The sequence below is a fragment of the Cydia pomonella genome, chromosome 2 (assembly GCF_033807575.1).
Source record: "Cydia pomonella isolate Wapato2018A chromosome 2, ilCydPomo1, whole genome shotgun sequence".
Classification (NCBI taxonomy): domain Eukaryota; kingdom Metazoa; phylum Arthropoda; class Insecta; order Lepidoptera; family Tortricidae; genus Cydia; species Cydia pomonella.
In genome coordinates this window covers 17,634,578-17,656,760 of record NC_084704.1, presented here as the reverse complement: position 1 = coordinate 17,656,760, position 22,183 = coordinate 17,634,578, and the positions used below count along the sequence as shown (strand labels likewise).

At 37.5% G+C, this 22,183-nt stretch overlaps 1 protein-coding gene across 1 annotated transcript in view; it reads left to right on the top strand.

Annotated features, from left to right (window-relative positions):
• Positions 1-20,328, top strand: part of LOC133515551 (dynein axonemal heavy chain 2-like) — a 104,131-nt gene extending 83,803 nt beyond the window's left edge. Inside the window, 16 exon segments of the mRNA XM_061848107.1 lie at positions 327-526; positions 1,263-1,426; positions 1,631-1,777; positions 2,058-2,203; positions 4,431-4,591; positions 4,723-4,927; positions 5,182-5,367; positions 6,237-6,421; positions 6,798-6,939; positions 12,573-12,653; positions 12,972-13,139; positions 14,958-15,060; positions 15,164-15,321; positions 15,824-15,939; positions 16,732-16,865; positions 20,165-20,328. Of these exon segments, the coding sequence (XP_061704091.1) occupies positions 327-526; positions 1,263-1,426; positions 1,631-1,777; positions 2,058-2,203; positions 4,431-4,591; positions 4,723-4,927; positions 5,182-5,367; positions 6,237-6,421; positions 6,798-6,939; positions 12,573-12,653; positions 12,972-13,139; positions 14,958-15,060; positions 15,164-15,321; positions 15,824-15,939; positions 16,732-16,865; positions 20,165-20,304 (2,436 nt within the window). The 3' untranslated portion in view covers positions 20,305-20,328.
• The last annotated feature ends 1,855 nt before the right edge of the window (positions 20,329-22,183 follow it).

Sequence of the window (22,183 nt, the reverse complement as noted above, 5' to 3'; positions counted from 1 at the left end):
TTGACATCAAGTGATAATTTCGAATGATATTGTATTCTATACAAAGCTTTCAGTCGACTACCGTGTTTAGGACGCCAAGCTTGCTGACTGGCCTAAGTAAGATACAAGCGTGTAAAGCTTGATTATATCACTACTGTATACAATATTTTTCTACGAGTCAATTAAAATAATGCTTTTTCAACTATAAAACCTAAATAATTAAACAAAGTTAGGTAATTATCTCAGCAGATCAAAATATAGTACAAAAGACAACAACTCACCTCTTATTAATTAAATACTAACACAAATAACTATAGTAATACTATTTTTAATAACTGTATCCGCAGGGTTACGTGCCAGTGGCAGTACGTGCGTCCGTGCTGTTCTTCGCGCTAAACGACCTATCCCGCATCGACCCTATGTACCAGTTTTCTCTTGACGCCTACACCGACCTTTTCAACTACTCCATCGACCGCAGCGCCAAGAACTCGGAGCTGGAGGAACGTATTAACAACCTTAATGAGTTCCACACCTATTCTGTGTATAAGTAAGTTGCTTATTTACTATTTGAGTAGGTTCCTAGTTATCATCGTCCATCCTCCTTCCAAAACATATTGCAAAAATAAGATCGTCAAGCATAAATGACAGTACGAAAAAACGCTGATAAATTCTTGTTTACTACCTACCTATATATTTTTTACATAACTTGGGTTCGGTGATAGCTAAAACCGTATGCAAGCTATGTGAAAAATACTATCTGCATACTTAGGTAGTTAACAAAAAATATCAGCACGGAAATTCTCCGTTTAAATTAGGACCTAAAAGAAGTCGTACAAGTTAGAGGCCAAGACTGCAGATGAATTATTAATTGTGTACATTCAGCATCACAAACAGGGGATCAAATAACGCGTCAAAAGTATACCATTCTGTAACAGCTTAACGAAAAGTGATGTTTCTATATATTGTAGAACTTTAAATATGTAAAAGATATACTTTTGAGCGTGAGAGATTTATCTCTATTTGGAATAGTTATTCGGGATGGCCACGGAATACAAAAGAGGCAGCCTAGGTATTACCAGTTCTGTGGGGATTGATGCTGACTGTACACGTACAGTTGCCATTAGATATTATTAGGTACTACAGGTACGAGTATATCGAAGCAACCTGGCGGCGATTTCTCTACGCCTCAAAAGTCAAAGTCAATTTTAAAAATCTTCATCGGCAGATTTCTTCCAATGTAGAAGAAATCTGCCTTCCCTTTCTAAATCCCTGTAAATCCTCAGAAATACGTGTCGAGCCCTCTTTGAGCGGCACAAGCTGCTGCTCTCTTTCCACATCGTTTCACGTATCCTGTTCCAATCGGGAAAGATGAATTACAACGAGTACCTGTTTTTGCTGAAAGGTGGCGTCGTGCTGGACCGCTCCGAGCAGCCAGACAATCCTACTAGTAAGACTTTTTGAGCTTTTGCACGTTGTGTTATTTAAAACTGAATCTTTCCGGACTTGGCTTTAAGGCTTGGCGCGACACCATTATTGTTGCCAATATAGCCTGTGTTCCGCTCCCGCACGTTCACACGATAAAAGTAATATATTGCGTACTACTCAGATTCTGCATTACCAACATTAGATTTTCAATAGGGTATCCTTTCAGATTGGCTACCAGATGATTGCTGGGACAACTTAACCGAGATGGATAAGTTGCCAGGCTTCCACGGCGTCATCGAGTCCTTCGAGGTATTCACCAAAGAGTGGAAGGAGTGGTACTTACACCCTGAGCCCGAGACTCAGCCGCTCTTAGGTACCTATGTGTCTTCATAAAATAATTGGCTTGTATTGTCAAACTGTAGTAGTGATTTTTTTTTGAAAGTTAAACAATGGAGTCTACTTATATTGAGTACTAAATATTCATTTAAAAAAAGAAACAAAACAGAAAGTGGGGCTACCAGACAACATACACAGACTCGAAGAAGGCTCTATACTGCCCGACGCAATTTTTTTTAAATTGTTTTCTTTTCTCATTTACTGATGAAGTGATGAATACGCACCTATCACAACTAAGGCTATATATATTTTGTCAGGTGATTGGAACGACGCAATGAACGACTTCCAACGTATTCTCTGGATTCGTTCACTACGGGTAGACCGCGTGTCTGCTTGTATTACTACTTTCATCGTCAATGTGCTGGGACCGCGCTATGTAGAACCACCTGTTCTGGATATTAAGGTATAAAATATTAAAAGTGACAGTACATCTTCTGCTGTTTTCTTTAAATAGTCCCGTTTAGATTTCTTTTTTTGAGAGAGAAAAGTATATGACCTCTATAACTGCTTCTTTGAAATAACTGTGGTTTACTACAGCGATGCCAAACAAACACATCATTGATTTCAACTATCGGTGTTATTTATGCAATGAAGTCGCCCTTCTAAGATTCAATTCAATTCAATTCAAATATACTTTATTCATGTAGGCCTAGCAACAAGCACTTATGAATAGTAAGACAGTATTACATATAATTATCTTAATCTAATTATCAGAGCAATTTATTGATGTTGTAAATATTATTCCATATATAATACTAATGAATATAATTCATAGATCAAATTTAATACTAAAACTTTCACAAAATATAGTCATGCAAAAAAAAAATTTATAAAAAATACTAGTCTAGATTGTTTCTAGAATAAATTCTAAATGTCAAACAAATATAATAAAAACAACAAAGGAAATACATGCATTGGAATATCCATTTCATCATCATTATTCAAATATAATAAATAATTAATCATTTCGAATCACAATTAATCCCACGTTGTTTTATCATTCATGTAGTCTTGTGTGGTATAATAAGCTTTAGAAATAAGTTTACGCTTTACATGATTCTTAAATTTATTAATTGGTAACTCAGTAATATGGTTTGGAAGTTTATTATAAAATCTCACACAATTACCCATGAATGATTTTTTAATTTTATGGAGCCGAGTGAAGGGCACGGCGAACTTATGTTTATTTCTAGTATTAATATTATGAATGTCACAATTTTTCTTAAAATCGGCAATATTTTTATGCACATACAGAATATTCTCATAAATGTATTGACAGTGCACTGTCATGATGTCAATTTCCTTAAATTTATCTCTCAGTGAGTCTCTATGGTTCATTTTATATATTGCTCGAATAGCCCTCTTCTGCAGAACAAAAATGGTATTTATATCTGAAGCACCACCCCACAGTAAAATACCATATGACATAATGCTATGGAAGTAACTAAAATATACTAATCGAGCTGTTTTGACATCAGTTAACTGACGGATTTTGCTTACTGCAAAAGCTGCAGAACTCAGTCTATTCGAAAGAGTAGCAATATGGGGACCCCACTGGAGTTTAGAATCTAAAGTTATACCAAGAAAAACTGTACTATCAACTAATTCCAATTCCTCATCCTTCACAATGACACTTGTTTTTACATGCCTTACATTACTAGTGACAAACTTAATACATTTAGTCTTATTCTCATTTAACAATAAATTATTAACATTGAACCAATTTACTACTTTTGAAATAGCATCGTTTACATCATTGTAAGCTTGTTGCTGTCGTTTGACTTTGAAAATAAGTGAAGTGTCGTCTGCAAACAATACTATATCATGGTGGGTCTTTACAAGGAATGGCAAGTCATTTATGTAGATAAGGAACAGGAAAGGTCCCAATATTGACCCCTGTGGTACACCCATAGAGACCAATGACCCCGGTGATCGCTGTCCATTCACATCGACCCTATGTATTCTACCATTTAAGTAGGACTTAAGTAAATCCAGTGCCGCTCCTCTAACTCCATAATAGTGTAGTTTCCTGATTAATGTTTCATGACAAACGCAGTCGAAGGCCTTAGACAAATCACAGAAGATACCTATAGCATCTCGTGACTCCTCCCAGGCATCGAAGATATGCTTAATTAGCTCAACACCAGCATCGGTTGTCGAGCGACCCCGTGTAAAACCAAACTGCTTATTATGCATTAAATTATTGACGTTAAAATGTCGTATTAATTGAGAAAGAATTAATTTTTCAAAAATCTTACTGAACGTTGGTAGCACAGATATCGGTCTAAAGTTAGTGGGGTCAGAGTTGCTACCCGATTTAAATAAAGGAGTTATTTTACTATGTTTCATTAAATCAGGAAACTCGCCGCAATCAACACTGTTGTTAAATATAATTACTAAGTCAGGCGCTATAATTTCTACTAAGGATTTGACAGCATGGACAGAGACTCCCCAGAGGTCATTCGTTTTTTTGACATTAACCGAATTAAACGCCTTTACTACATCGGAGGTACAAACACGTTCAAAATGAAAATCTCCACAACACTCTGGAGCGTTATCTTTTAATAGAGTAACAGCGGATGAGGGGATTAATGCAGTATAATACAGATTCATATCCTATTTTATTACAGCAATCCTGGGAGGAGTCATCGTTTAAGACAACGTTGCTCTTCGTGTTGTCTCCAGGCGTAGACCCCACGGCCGCACTCATTCAGCTCGCTACGGAAATAAAAATGTTTGACAAATTTCAATCGCTCAGTTTGGGCCAGGGTCAAGCGCCAACTGCCGCCAGGTAGTCTTTTGTTACCAGTTGTCATTAAGTTCTTGTTACACTACGTTGTTTTTTTTTAGTTGTAAACAGAATTCAGTACATTTCTAATTGAAATAATTATGCAGGGATTTAAGTAATCCGTTCCTTTGCAGGATGTTAGCCCACGGCATGAGGGAAGGCGGTTGGGTATTCCTCGCTAACTGTCACTTGGCGTGTGAGTGGCTCGGGTCGCTGCGAGGTCTGGACAACCCCAAGATCCACCCAAGATTCCGCCTGTGGCTTTCCTCCATGCCCGACGATAAGTTCCCGTTGCACGTGCTGCAGAGGAGCATTAAGATGACGACTGAACCTCCACAGGTGCGTGTTCCTAGCTGACTTTTGGCGTGTGAGTGGCTCGGCTCACTGCGCGGCCAGGATTACGCGGCGCCGCGGAAATAATATTATAGATAACTTTCCTAGATAGGCACGTGATCAAGGCACAGGGCTAATTATGAAAATCCTCAGGATTGAGTGATCAAACTGAAGGTATCAAAGAATATAGGTATACATAAGTTTCTCACATCGTTAACTGTATCTACTTGCCAGTGGTCTCATGATAATGTTCTTTCCAGGGTCTAAAAGGCAATATGGTTCGCCTGTTTGCAAACATGAACGAGGACAAGTTTGACGAGGCCACACCTAAGTACCGGAGACTGCTGTTCTGCGTGTCGTTCTTCCACTGTTCGCTTATCGCCAGAAAGCGCTTTCGACAGCTAGGCTATAACGCTGTTTACAGCTTTAATGACGCGGACTTCGATGTAACTATAATCCCACAAAGACATTAGTTCTATTGGATTCATCGATTTTTTATAAGACCTAACATTAAACTTACAAGGAAAGGCACCCAACTGTCCGGTTCCGATTTGATTCATATTTATATATGTTATAGAGTAGTCTTAAATATCGGACACGTAATTTTTTTTAGGTGCCCAAACTCAACCTATTGGGAGAAATTGTCCTCCAAAGTACTAAAAAGTTATTAAATCTTCTAACTCCTACAGAAAGTGATGCTCCAGCAACTTGCTAGTTAATGGCTGGTTTGAGTATATGTTTGAAAGCAACAAAAAATAATGAGCACGTGTTTTGTTATATTTGTTTAAACTCATTTTTTCCTAAAAAAATCGACATTCGAAGTTTTATAATATCTTATCGCTAAAGTTACACGCATAAAGACGGGTGTTTTTTTAGGAAAACTTGAGTTTAAGCAGATATAACAAAACACTTGTACATTATTTTTTCCTGTTCTCAAACATATACTCAAACAAGCCATTAACTAGCAAGTTGCTCGAGCATCACTTTCTATAGGAGTTAGAAGATTTAGTAACATTTTAGTACTTTGGAGGACAATTTCTCCCAATAGGTTGAGTTTGGGCAGCTAAAAAAAAATACGTGTCCGTTATTTTAGACTACACTATAACATATATAAAAACAAATCAAATCGGAACCGGACAGTTGGGTTCCTTTCCTTGTTAGTAGTAGCTTACAACTTGTGTAATACTTAATATTGATGTTACCCGTCGCTTACAAGAGTTACAGACAGTACTTGTAATAACAATAGGTATAGGTGCTAATTAGGTACTCACGTAAATGTAAAGTAGATTTATCAAACAAAAAATTTATCTACTAGGTTTCCGATAATCTGTTGGCCAACTATCTAGAACAATACGAAGAAGTCCCGTGGGACGCTTTGCGATATCTGTTCGCGATCATCAACTATGGAGGCCACATCACTGACGACTGGGACAAGCGTGTACTTATCGCTTATATCAACCAGTTCTTCTGCGAGGAGGCACTGGATGTACCTTTCTATAGGTAAGATTCCGTGTAGGTACTAGTTTTCTTTGACATTACACCTCTATTTCAAATTTATTTTTCCTTCACCGAAAAGCGACTGGTAAATATCAAATGATATTTCGTACATAAGTTCCGAGAAACTCATTGACACGAGCCGGGGTTTGAATTGAACCCGCGACTTCCGGATTACGTCGAACGCTCTTACCTTCGCTAGGCCTCCAGCGCTTTAGCACGCCTTTGAAGTATTGAAGAAAATGCGACTAGTTATTCATTTTCAAGAGATCGCCCTCTGTGGGTACCCGGCCTTTAAGTAGCAAGACGTCGAATATCGAACCCAGTTTATAATGAAGACCCAACCTATATACCTATATATGGCTATATATTTGATCTTTAGACTAGCGACTATTCCCGCGTACCACATACCCCGCGACGGCAGCCTGGAGTCATACCGCGACTTTCTGGACTTGTGGCCGGGCTACGAGCGCGCCGAGTCTGTCGGCCAGCACGCCTCCGCCGACGTAGCCACGCTCGCTCAGGTCAGTTATAATGCCCGCCTTCCACTGCGATCGGGCTCCGTTCGGAGTCCGTTTAACTCGCAATGGTGAAATGCATACAAATGCTTCCACTAAATAATAGTCCGTTCAACTACCAACACTGATTTTCATACGAGCACTTCCACCGCGAGCGACTAAGCGAAGCGGACTGAGCGAGTAAAAATGGGTCCGTTGTGTCATGGCGTCGTACGCTAGTTTTGCACGGACTCTGCTTTCATTTCTGACTTCGCTCGCTCTGCAAAGTCCGCAAAGTCAAAAGCTGAAATTCTTTCCTGGTGGAAGTGCACAACCAGTCCGCTCAGTTCGTTACCTCCGTTTCCGCTCATTACCCTTTTTTAGTGGAAGGCGGGCTTCAGGGCGCTATACTTCTTGATCACATGAACACTATAGATCGTGTCATTCACGATGATGCGCGAATTTGATAAATCTAACCTTTATCCACATGACAATACAAACCAAGGCACGTTTCCTCGTGAATAATAAAAAAAAGAAATGTTTATATCTTTAAAAAATTATAATATGTAAGTAAGTACGTACATGTTTTAAGGTAGGTACCTACTTAGCTTAATCTACCCTCGCGGGCAAATAATACGGGTCAGTGACAAAAACCCTTATATTTTGCAAATTAATAGCGGTATTTGCAGGAAACTAACTGTGTATTATAGAGAATTTAATATCGAATTGAATTGAACCTTCAACGTTCTACAAGAAATCTAGAAAAAAAATTATTTAAAAAAAAAGTTGAATTTGGTACTAAATTCAAATTGAGCTTATTTCACTTTTGCTTGTTTTCTCACTTTTTTTTCAATCTGTCAAAGCAAAATGATAAAAGGCAGTTATTGTTGTTTGTGATGGTCATTATCGAATTACTATCATGTCGCTAACACAAGATGAATGTACACGTATCATCACTTTGTTGCAAGAAGGCAGAAGTCAGTGATATACAGCAAGAAGAACAGGCGTGTCACTATCTACGGCGCAGAGAGTCCTCCAAAGTTTCCTAGAAACTGGCAGGAACCTTTGAACACCAGGAACTGGCAGGCCGAGATGTTATACGGCTAGAGAAGATCGATTTATTGTTACAAGCATGCTCCGAAATCGGCATCTCACTGCAGTTGAAGTCAAAAACCAACTTCGGGAGACCCGGTGAGATGATATCAGCGAGTGGACTGTAAGGCGGCGGCTTCGTGAAGCTAATTTGACTCCACATAGACCGGCAAATGGCCCAAAACTTGATAAAGGACATCGAACGTACGCGAACACAGACGAAGAATGGGCAAGAATTATGTTTTCTGACGAATCCGGATTTATGCTCTATGTACATGACGGGCGGCGAAGAGTTTACAGACGGCCAGGTGAACGTTTTATTCCAGCGTGTTTTGAAGAAAAAGTTGCCTTCGGCGGTGGGTCTGTTATGGTTTGGGCTGGAATTTCTTCAGAGAGTCGCACGTAATTAGTTTTGATTGAAAATGGAACGATAACTAGTGCCAGATATGTGTAAGAGATTCTTAATGAGCATGTCGGCCCATATTTAATTAATATGGGCGAAAACTCCATGTTCATGCATGACAACGCCAGGCCACACACAGCTTAGATTGTAGAAGATTATTTTGAGGAGGTTGGCATCAACATTATAAACTGGCCCTCGAGAAGCCCGGACCTAAATCCGATTGAGCACGTATGGGACGAGCTCGGGAGGCGTATAAGAAATCGAAATCCCGCCCCAGCTACACTTAGAAACCTGAAACAGGCGATAATGGAAGAATGGGCTAATATCCCGCAAGAACGCATAAGAAACTTAATAAACAGTATGCCCAATCATTTAGAAGCTGTAAGAAGAGCCCGAGGAGGCAATACGAAGTATTAATATGTTTTTTTTTGTTTTGTGTGTGAGGTACCACTGTTGATTTTTCACCTATAATTAATTGATATCGTGTTTACTCTGTAATTTAAATAAACAAGTGAATATAATTTCTAACTTTTGATGTTGTTTTATTTACTATGAGTTTATCTATAATATACAATTTAATTCATGCTCCTAGTTTTATTATTTTAGGAGATATTCTAGTTTTTCGTACTGACTCGTATTATTTGCCCGCGAGTGTATATTTATTTTACATTCTTAGTAAAGACGAGTAGGTTTTAGTCAAAGTTTATAAGTACATGTTTTATGTTTATTTACCATAATATTATAGAGTTATGACTTAAATCCCAACAAAGCTTTCTTGGTTATACATTTATACTTATGCGGCTTAGCCAATTACATAGCTAGGAGTTTTTATAGCCATGCTCATTGTCCATATATGTTAATATGTGCCTTATGTGCCTATGTTTCCAAGTGCCCGGAGGTTATTATAATACTCCTTGAAAGGGTGACATTTTTTTATGTTTCCAAGTGCCCAGAGGTTATTAATATTATATACCTAAATATTTAGTTTTTCTATGTTATGTCTAATTATATTCCAATATCACTGTCAATTTGGCTTTATCAAATTCGTTATTCTACACTGCTGAATATCATAATTATGTTTATAGAAATATATTTTAAGAGGTAGAATGGTGTGTAGCATTCTAAACTGTATATTACATGGGTGCACTACATTTTTAGGGATTCGTAGTCAACTAAGAACCTTTATAGTTTCAGTTCAGCTTATTATGACGTAAGGGTAACTACGGAACCCTACACTGAGCGTGGCCCGACATGCTCTTGGCCGGTTTTTTATAATTACTTTTCATATATTATAGTTTGAACATCGTTATTTTGAATAACGTAATAAATGGCATACTACTGTAATACCTAATTAACAAGCATTTAAAATGTTATTATTGGTAAAATGGTCATCAGGTATATTTACACTTCGTCTAATATACATTGGCATAATTACGAGTAATACATACTCTAAAACATATTCATTGTTCTAACAAGTGCCATCACATATTTTTTTGTGGGGCATAATTAGTTGCATGAAATAAATGGGTTAGGTTGCGGTTGGAAATACGACTCCGTTCAAACATGGTTCAAACGAATAACAGTGTCAAAAGTTTTTTTTGTTTTTTGTCCCCAAAAAGTCAAAATGACGGAGTGGAGCTTTTTGTAAGAGATGAAAATTTGTTTTTAATTTTTCTCATGTACAATATAATTTACAGCTCATAGACATATATATTACTTCGTAAAGACTGGCCTTACGAGCACTACATGGGTGTCAAAATCGCATTTAGTTACACCGCTGCACTCAGACGTCTCGCGAATTGCACACTGGAAACGCGTCAGGTTGCCATTGCCAATTTTTTAAATGCCTAATTGTGTTGTGAAATTGTGTAAAAACTATTACAGAAAAATCAAATACACTTATGAGATTTTATATCATCGGTAAATCGTTTCAAATTACATTAATTTCTTGCTTAAAACAAGTTTTAAACGATAATTTTGTTTCATATTGACCTTGCACGGCGCGAGACGCGATGAGGCAGTACACAGACACATATTAAAGTAGACTGCATTCCCGCCTCCATAAATGGTGCCGAGCGAGATAGTTCGAGAGAGACCTCTGCTATTAGCATATTTCTTAAAATAAATGTCATTTGTATTGGTTAGGTAGGTTAGGCTAGTTTATGGACTCACTTAAGAATAGTCCTTGTAAATGTTGACATTTAGTGAAAATCAAGCTTCTTTGGTTATGAAGTATTTTGTATGTAATTAAAAAATATATTTATTTTACACATTTTAATGTGTTTTAAATCACACTTATTCCTACTTAATATTCTTAAGTAGGAATAAGTGGGAGTTATTAACTTGAATAAATAAATAATGTCTTTATTTCAGGCCAACTTGATCCATAGCTTGTTAGATACAGAGTATCTTAATAACTATATATGTTAGTTGAACAATACAAAAAACAATAGAAAAATTTAAAACTAAATATATTACACGATATAATAATATAATATCAATTGACAGGGGCAAGCAAGGCAAACAATCTGCTCTACTTGGCCCTGCCAATCACCACTTCAACCCAGTAGCGAGTAAGAGGAGAGTCGAGGCGCTCCGCCAACGCCCTCAGAAGGTCGCAATGAACTAGTACGGCAAAATTTATAATAATTACATTTATATTAATAAAAATTGAAGCATGACTTGTTTACAATGAGAACATTTATTCAATTGTCACTTCATCGTCACGCTAAAGAAAAAGGGACTAAAGCGCCAATTACATCCACACTTCCTGATAACGGGCCCGAAATCAATCCCGATTTCGCACCTGATAATCGTATTCTATTTTACGGAATATCAGCACATCGTTAACGATAATTGAAATGTAAAAAATACTTTGTCTCGAATGGCCAAAAATGTTCAATGTTTGATATTTTTGCATACGAACCATTTTTTTACATTAAAAATATTGTAAGTGATGTGCTGATATTTGGTGAAACGGAAAAATATTCTTTCTCGGCCCCGAAATCAGGTCTGATATCAGGCCTGATAAAGAGTGGATGTAATTGGCACTTAAAGTCTCTCTCGAGCCATTATTCTAGACACGTTTTTTGGAGGCGAGAGTGCAGTCTACTTTCACGTATATATCTGGCTCAAAGAGATTTGATTGTATCTTTGCTCTGAACATCGGCCACGTAGTTTACAGAATATACAACAAATGGCGCTGTGTTTTGCTTAACGAGACTTCGGTCGGAATTGTTCGCATGAGCTTATCCCAGTTATCCCTACTTTTTTAAATCTATGCTACAGATAGTTCGTTTTTTAGCATTCGGAAAAAGGTAAACAATCTTTGTTATATGCATATTTGCCGTGACTTATTATTTAAAAGTGTTTTTCAATAAAAAGATACATCAAAATCACTTGCCTTCTTTCTAATGCTAAACAAAACGGACTATAGAAAGACATACACTAGCTTTCGACTTTTATTTACTTATTTTGGGAATAAAATACCTAGCAAAAAATGTATCTAGGTAAGGTTTAAGCTAAGGCCTCCGCAGAATCAAAAACATTGAAAAAATAAGTTGGTTGGGTGAGGTGGGATGAAAGTCTGTACTTATTTATACGGCCTGAGCACTACTCCTTATAAATATTATGTAAAATATTACGTTATCATTAAATTAAATATGACAAAATATGTTGGACAATACATGTATTTATACATGATAAAATTGTATAAAGTATTACGTTATACAAAAATATTACATAACAAAAGTCATTATAAAACATGTATATATACTTACTATATAAAATTTATATGACAAATAGGCATTATATGAATGACAGTTTAGATGAAATTACCATATAACTAAAGAATCGTATAATAAAAATTACATCATTTATGAACTCCGATAAGTTTTGATTTGTATAATATTATATCAAATGGTATTATAACAAATGTATGATAGTTTTTTTATAATTATATTAAGCATTACACACCCATATTATATATTCGATGAAGGTATGTTTTATATGTACTAACTGTATACCATTTTCTTGTAGTTTGATATAATTGTTTAAGGTATTAAATGCCTGACACGATATATATAAATCAAATTGGGTTTTATTTTGGGTTTTATTGATTACTTTTGACAGACGCATCATGGAAATATTCATTTTTGTTTTTCAGGACGCGCTTATATTGTGCTCGACGTTGTTTTCTCTCGCTTCCACCGGCGGAGGAGGCGGAGGTGGCGGCGAAGATCAGAAGGTAAAGTTAAGCCATCGAATCTAAATATTATTACGGTAGGTTTCAGAACCTTTAATATTTATTATCTTGTTGGAAACGTACTTATACTGGAATAAAACTAACCCAATAAGGGTAAAAACCCACAAATTATACTGGTTCCAACTGGAACCAAAAGTGACAAAGGTGTGTAGCCTATGGTTTATGTTTTTAATTTTTAAATGGATGCAGCGACGTCTGCGTTAAGCTTGCACGTTTCTTCCTCATTGTTTCGGATTTTGCTTCTGATACAAACTACCGTAGCTGCAGTACTTAGAGCTAGCTAATCAACTTTTCCCGCAGGTTGACGAATTAGCTCTGGAGATGATGACAAAGCTGCCAAACAAAATTGACGTGGAAACCACCGAACGCATGATGGGCCCTGAAATAGTGATGCCAATGTGCGTCTCTCTGCTGCAGGAGATTGGCTATTTTAACGTTCTCATCACCACCATTGTGGCAGGACTTAAGGTAAGACGAAGTGGAGGATATCGAATGTATGAGGTAGCTCGAGACCTTGATGCTGATATGCATCTTACTGTTTTGTGAAAATATGTTATTTAGAATAGAATAATATATTTATTTCAAGAATTTGGCATTACAAGAGCAGCAGTACATTGATCCCCACACTAGGCTCAGCCTGTAACGTGGGAATCTCAGAGAAGTATCGAAATGGTGCGGTTCTTATTTTAACAGAATACATTATTGTTAAAGCTAAATTAATATAAGATTTTATTATTATATGACTAACTATCAAACTAAGTACAAAGACAGTTAAAAAGGTCTCAGTAAGTTGTATGTAAGTGAAAGTGTTTATGTGAGGGCATGTGTGTATGTATGTATGAATAACTACGGAATGTGTGAGAAAACAAAAGAAAAGAAATGTAGCTGTACAAGTTATTGATCTTTTGGGAGCAGACGCAATTGAATATTGTCGTCTACTACAGTCATTTCAAAATATCCTCTTACTCATCATAGTTCAAAGAAAATAGTAGGGGTTGGATATATGCCTTTTTGCTTCAGTTAAGTTACAGTGCCTTATGTCGCAGATTTTTACTAATTTATTGTATAAATGCGGAAAGAGATAAGCCGAGAATCTCATAGCAAAAGCAGTTTTAACAAGCGGCTTAGGAATTTTGTAGTCTCTTTTTAGTACTCGTATCATGTCTTTTTGATTAGGCTGACGACAGACCATATTGTGTACGTAAAGGGAAGCACGCAGTAAAAACAATCTACGAACACTTAAGACGAGCGCTTTAATGAAAAGTTCAGAAGTAGAATACCGTGAGGGGAGTCCCAGGCAGACCTTCAGAACTGCTCTTTGTGCTCGCTCTAAAATGATTAAAGTTGATTTAGCAGAACCACCCCAAGCGAGTATACAATAACTTAAAATAGATTGACACAGAGCCAAATATACAACTCTAAGCAGTTGAGTATCCGCAACCTCCCATTAAAGTTTCATAGTGTATATAAGTTAGCGAACCCTACTAGAAGTCGCTGAAATATGTTTTTTAAAGTTAAGGTTCTGGTCGACTATAACGCCTAAATATTCCTATAACCAGTTCACTCAGAACTGGTTCTATTTATACCGTCACAGGGGCACGCAGAGGTTTGCGAGGTAGGCGGTGTTATGCAAGTGTGACTGTTCTTCCTCGCGTTGTCCCGGCATTTTGCCACGGCTTATGGGAGTCTGGGGTACGCTTGACAACTAATCTCAAGATTTGGCGTAGGCACTAGTTTTTACGAAAGCGACTGCCATCTGACCTTCCAATCCAGAGGGTAAACTAGGCCTTGTTAGGATTAGTCCGGTTTCCTCACGATGTTTTCCTTCACCAAAAGCGACTGGTAAATATCAAATGATATTATGCAAGTGTGACTGTGGATTTTAAGATAAGAAAAGGCAGGTGGAGGACATGATGTCGCTGTTTTATGAAATCCGATAAATTTTGATTTGTCAGCGTTAAGGGTTAAAAGATTCTGGTTTAGCCAAGTGGATAGTAGTTGTAACCCTGCTGTAGCCACATCATAGACGTCCCGCCATGAGTTGCCATGATACACTATGGCTGTGTCATCGGCGTAACACAAAACTTCACTATTTTTAAGGTCACATGATGTCGTTGATATACACAATGAATAATGTAGGACCAAGTATGCTGCCTTGTGGTACTCCGAATATAACAGGCTTCGCAGCACTAGTGACGTTACCTATTTTAATATGCTGGCTTTCTACTCGTAAGATTTTAAAGTAATTTTTCTATTTGTTTATTATCAACTAGCTCTGCATTGTAGGAACTGAGGCGTGCAATCGAGGGTCTGGTGGTGATGTCAGAAATGCTAGAGATTATGTATCACTGCATTTTCGAGGGTAGAGTGCCCACGTTCTGGCAGAAAGGTACGTGCTAGTCGATGTTTTCTTAATTTCCCATCGCTGTATAAATAGACTGATTTATGTATAGCCTAGCCTAACTGGTGATTTTTACTCGATAACTCCACAGCTCGACCCTCCATGAAGCCGCTAGGATCGTGGTGCCGCGAGTTATTCCTACGCGGGGCGCACCTCACCGCGTGGGCCAACGCGCCTCGTGCCCCGCCAACTCTATGCTGGCTGCCGGCGCTGGTCGCTCCCACCGGCTTCCTCACCGCCGTCATGCAGGTAATTGTGGATCCGAGCTATTGTAGGAAGCACTTAACAGCGTGGGCTAACGCGCCTCGCTCCTCGCCCACGCTGTGCTGGCTGCTTGTGCTGGTCACCCCCACCGGCGTCATGCAGGTTATTTTGGATTCGAGACGTTCCCGGAGATACTTCACCCCGTAGCCCAACGCGTCTCGCTTCCCGCCCACGCTGTGCTGGCGGCCAGCACTGATAACTCTGACTGGAATTCTCAACATATTGATCAACAATAATTTTAGCAAGTTGCGAGGGCCGAGTACCAATAATGATTCCATGACATATACCATGACTTATTTGTGATTTGAGATGGTAAACCAAAAGCTATGGTTACTCCGGGAATACACTGTTGTCCTCTGACAAAGGAGAGAGCGTACATGCATTTATCCCTGCAAAAAGTTATACCACAATGAACACACACATTGGTAGTTGTTTATTGTTGTTGAATCCCCCTCTCAAACTTTTGTATGATGCCCTTACTTTACAGACAACTGCGCGTGGAGAAGGTTGGCCTATAGATACGCTGTGTTGGGAGTTTTCGGTGATGCCTATGGAGGAGTCTTCATTCGTGCGTCCGCCGCGGGATGGCGGTGTCTACGTCAGGTGAGTTCGCTAACCTAAGTAGTAGTAGTAGTAAACTCTTTATTGTATTTGTAAAACACATAATAAGGGAAGCTAGGGTGTGGTCTTGGTGGGAATCGCTCATAGTGAGTACAGCATTACCTACAAAATGCCAAGAAGCCATCTGCTACTTATTATTGCCACCCTCCAAACTAGCTATGGTAAGAAACTGCCCTTACTGTCGATGTGTGCGCATTATGATAGTGCTTGGTTTCCTGAATCTAGAAATTAGTGATAGGTTATTTAAGAAACGGTTAAAGGAAATATTAATAGAAAAATGTAAATGGATGGATGGATGAATTTTTTGATGATAATAGTCTGGATTGTGAAAATGATTGTTTATGAATTTTATATTATTGATTAATTATTGTTAAATTTTATTTTTCGTATGACTGATGATTAGCAATGATTTTGTGAATATGCTTCTGCATGAATTATTTATATTTTAATACTTATATACTTGTTTGGTCATTTAATTATTTCTAGAAATTAATGTAAATTATAAATTATAGTTTTAAATCCTAAATTGTATGTACACCCTAGCAGGGTATCATGTACCTACTTGACTATATTTAAGACCCAAATGTACAAATGAACATGGTTTCAATGGAATAAAATGATATGATATGATAAATTGCTGTGCCCTTACAGGGTCTGTATTCCATGTAGTATAATGGCAAAAAAATTTTTGGAGTTGAAGCTGAAACTCTTTAGAGAATACGGTCAGTTGAAACGGATATGAGTGAACAGAAATATTCTGTATAAATTACGCAGAGGACAGTTCTTGGAAGGCGCGTCATGGTTCCGCAAGGATGGGCATCTGCAGGAGCCGCTTCCTATGCAGCTGGTGTTCCCCATGACGCCCATCCACTTCAAGCCGATCCGCGCCACGGGCCGCAAGCTCCGAAGTAGGCATTCATAATTCGCATATTTCTTGTCATTTATTTAAAAAATACCTTAGTCACATACAGTTCCGCATCATTAAGGTAGTTAGGGTGACCGGATCTGATTTCTGGTTTTACGGCAAAACTGCATTGAAAATATGGGATTCGAGGTTAAAATTAAAATACGGACAGGTCGTTTTTTTTTTCTCAAAATCAATATGTTTTTATTACTAAAATTTGGCATAGTCAATTAAATAACCTATACAAATGCTAAATTGAATAACGAAGGACTTAAAAAACAATATTAAGAGGAAACTTTAGTGGTAAATTTTTCATACAAACGTTCTCGACGTTTCCTCTCTAGATTTTGGTCTTAGAGGAATATTTTTTTATGACTTCAATATTACCAGTACCTGTGTCTGTAAGTTTTGCTTTTTTTATATTCTTGTTTTTATAAGAGCTCGGTTACTTCCAACAGTGCTAAAAACGGCTAAATAAATGTGCCGTAAAAGGACGTCTAGCATACAAAAACATCTGGTCACCCTAACGGAATAGTTCACTTTTCTTGTATCCAGTCCAGTAGGTATGTCATGGTAATTCAATTATTATTTATTATTATTGGAGTTTGTGGGCCTTTGAGTGCCACGTCGACCAGGCAGTGATCTATTGTGACAGCCCTTTAAAGTTCATTACTAACGCCCGTTGAATCCAGGAAATTCCAGATTCTTTGGGCCATAATGTTCTGTACCTCATAGGGTTGCAATATGTGCCGCCCTAAGTGGGTACTTCTTTTTGATATTAGTGTTCCACAGGAACAGAGAATAGTTCAATACCGTCTTTCTTTACCATAAGGGCATACGGGGCCCGTGCGCAGGGCCCCCATCCTCAGGGGTACCATAATAAATGAAGATCATAGTAGAAACTTTTACTTTAATAGTTTACTTTAAAGCTCAAGTGGCTTCCTATTCGTCTTCGCCGTGACTCTCATGTTCTTGCCCTCCTTTATGGCATTCTCTTTAACCCCGCTACACCACCTTATCTCAAAGAGCGTTTCAAGTATCTCTCTTCTATCAGATGTTCTCAGACTCATATTCTTGCTCCTCCCTTATCTACTTCAAAATTTTATAATAGCTCTTTTACCTTCCGGGCTGTTCGGTTATGGAATGCTCTGCCAGTAGAATTAAGATTAGCTAAATCTCTCCCCATTTTCAAAAATCAGCTGAAACTATACTTTCTATCTCTACCTTAAGTTGCCATTTATATATTGTATATGTGTAAGTATAAATATACATATATATATATATATATTGTATTATATTATATTGTATATTTATTAGTATATTAGGTATTGTTTTAATACTTATATGTAGTATGTGTGTTTGTATTTAATAGTCTCCATATTTAGCTCCTTGCACTACCTGTTGACTTTTGTATGAGTTCGAAATTTCCTGCTACCTAAAGGTTGTCTGGAAGAGATCGCTTTTTAGCGATAAGACCGCCTGTTGTTACCTGGTTCTATTTTCCTTTAAAAATCATTTGTAGTTTTACATGTATGTAAAATGTATAATTGTTGGTGCAATAAAGAATATTTACTTACTTACTTACTTACTTACTTAAAATTATGGGCCCGAATTTTTATGTGCCCATAGGGCCCCAGCAATAGCATAGTTTAAGACGGCATTATGGTATGATGGTGCTAATACTGGATACAAGAAAAGTGGAATTAGGCGATACTTGAGGTTTTCAAATACATACGTGGGCAATACTGAAAGTTCCTATAATGACAACTTAGAGATGACGCAATGAAAGAAAAGGTTTTTGAAGTCATTTGGTTAATAGGTCTTATGCGTATTTTGGAATGCCTGCAGTTTGAAAATTTTATGTCGAGCGTTTTTATTATCTTAACCCGATACATTTTTCGGGCTAGAATTTTATACGACTTTTATTGTACCCTTAGTAGACGAAAAGTCTATATCAGGCTTCGAAAATGATCCTTTAATGAAGCCCCGTCCTCGTGTGACTGTTTGTGGTATATACGTTTAATGAATTTAGTTGCTTTCATATTCATTTACGGATGATAAACGAGACGGAAGTCTTTCAACAGCAAATAATAATAAAATATATTCTTTAATTAATTCTGGCGAAAAAGGAATCCGACGAATGTGTCTTAGATCAAAAAGTCGCATATTAGCAGATTCAGATCTGATAAGTCAAATAAAAACATGAAACTAATGAAAAGGTCATACAAAATCACCGAAGGATCAAATTTTCATAAATAAAATGCCTGAGGAAAAATGGGCCCGACCTTTCAGTATGATCCTATCGTAAAGACAATTTGTACGCATTGTCAGAAAGAGTTATGAAAAAGAACGATTTATGTAAGAAAATGTTACATATCTGCTACAGTTTTCAAGATTATAGGAACTTTCAGTAAGACTTAAATATAACTTATTTTCACCTGACGATACTTTATCAAGACAAACAAAACTCACTAATTACAAACAAATATTTAAACAAAAACCAACCTTATTTTAGTAGGAATATGGTTCATTATGGCTATGAACTTGTGGTGTTAATTAGTGAGTTTTGCTCGTCACCTGACGGTATAAAGTAGCTACAGTAAAAAGATTCACTCGCATCTTTGTAACTCTAACCTTACCGTAATGCTATGACATTATTAAGTATAATAAAAAGATACTAGAGTTAGACCGACTTAAGTCTGCAACGATTTTAATAGCACTCCCAGTGCAAGTGTTACTTTAAACCTCAAACTTCTACGAAATTATGACGTATAAATACTTATACTGCGTTGCAGACTTTTCTTGGTCTATCTCTAGGTATTCCTACATAAAGGTAGGTACACCGTTAAATTAGTAAACGATCCTAGTTATAGACAGCAAACGGCGTGTAACATTTTGTCTAAAATTGCCATAAGTTATTAATCATTCCTAGACACATAGCGGCCAGTCTACACTGTAGAAGACTAACCTTAGACCATTGATATAATCTAAGGACGGGCCTTACGGGCATTAAGAATGGTGCTAGTTCAGTGGTGTCACTCACGAATTCGAGCCGATCGTGCAGTCTAACGCAACTGGTTGCGACCATTCGTGCGCGGGACGCAAAATCATGAACCAATCGCGTTGTGGCGTTAGACTGCACGAATTCGTGCTGTACTGGCCCCATTCTTATTGCCCGTAAGGGCCGTCCTTAGATTGAAGTCATTGCCTTAGATATTTATTATAGACTCATTATAGGCTACAAGCTCTGTTGGTCGGTTAGGTTTCCATGTTAGTTGCCTGATAGACACAGTATGTTTGCAGACCGGTACATCTGCCCGTGCTACTACTATCCGAAGCGCATGGGCGCGTTCGTCGTGGCTGTGGACATGCCCTCTGGCAAGGAGATTCCTGACTTCTGGGTGAAACGCGGCACCGCTTTGCTCTGTACGCTCGCCACTTAGCAATACAAGTACGATGTTTTAATACTGCGTTGTTTTATTTGATTTTGTTTCTTTTTGACACTAGGAGGCATTTTAGTAAAAATGACAAATAATTACGGATGTTATAATAATTATGATGAACCATTAGCGCATACTTTAGAACTAGTGTAGGTAACCTTAGTAATTTTAATAGCCGTGCCGTTACCGTGCGATGACCAATTTGGCTAAGACATCTCATTCAATTTATTTTGTTTCTTTTTGACACTAGGAGGCATTTTAGTAAAAATGACAAATAATTACGGATGTTATAATAATTATGATGAACCATTAGCGCATACTTTAGAACTAGTGTAGGTAACCTTAGTAATTTTAATAGCCGTGCCGTTACCGTGCGATGACCAATTTGGCTAAGACATCTCATTCAATTTATTACATATAAAATAAATGACCAATATCGATACCGTCATTAAAATATGTTGTTAGATAACTAATTAAACTAACATGCGAGTGGGCGGAATTTCCGTATTTGCGCACAATAACCTTAAACATAACCTCATTGAAGAAAAAACCCTAAATGAAAACCACTACCTATGGATACATCTCGAGAAATTTTCTATAGATATCAGCGAAACAAACTACTAGCAAGGGTATACTCTTGGCTCGTCTCAGTCGTTTTTTGTCACGTTCTTAAATTCGTCCGTTTCTGCTTTCGTAACCCATTCTTCATTCGTCACTGTCGATATTTGGCTATATCTTATTCCGGCTTAGTTCGGTATTCGTCAACATCATCTTTCGGCTTGTTCAATGTTAGTCTATGTTGTTTTTAGACTCACTCGTTATTCGTATTTTTTTTCACGGCCCGTTCGTTGTTGGTCCTATTCGATTTTTGGCAAGTGTAACTTCCCCTACCTACACCCCAATCTACCCCTTTTTATTCAACCCCGGACCTAATAAAATACTGAACCTCATCGTTAACAATCCCACCTTTAAAATTACCCCTAAAATTTACCCCAACAATAATTTTACCTTAACAATAATTTGGCCAAGTGATCGTCTAGTTAAAGGTTAGGACCCCTCGAAGCGAACCGCGGTACCCTAGATTCTTTAATGAGTAACAACTAAATCTTGTACTCTGATTCTACCTGATTAAGTATTACCTAGACGTTAAGACTCGGAAATTTACTATACTAAATAATTTATTATGTTGAGAGGAAATAATCGATAGGATATTATATTAAGATTCAACCTTCAGCAAAATACCATAAGACTAAGTTATTCCAAACCTTTTCTATATTAAATATGACACCTTATAAGTAGAATGAAAATATATAACAATCGACAAGGCATGAGCAGTGTCGTGGTCAAGGATATAGGCTCCGCCCTCACGCGCAAGGTCGTAGACGACGGGTGTAGCCTTAAGTTACAGAAACTATCAATGATTTTTGATGTAATGTAAGATATATTTTTAATAATTAATTAGAAAGATATTTAGTTATTGCAGCATATATGATTATATAAATATAAAAATATTTTTGGTAAAATCCTGCTACTCCTATTAAGTCTTCGGGGTAACATTGAAGCAGCACTCATGGGATAAGCCCATTTACACATTATTATTTTAAAACCAAATATTATTACCTATTATCTTCTAAACGAGGAGTGAATGGATCACACGTGCTGCCTCTAATGCTAGATGCAGGTCTGAAGACTCTTACTCCGATTAGCAAAATCAATCGGGCCACCTACTCCTACCTTATTAGCCAGACGGGCTATGACCAACGCTTCGCAACCCTATGCAACCCTAGGGGCTGACGAAAAGAAGCGATAAGTATTCGTCAGACACCATTTACTTATCTCTTTTTTTATATCCGAAAGCTAAGGCTACTAAGCCATTACCCAG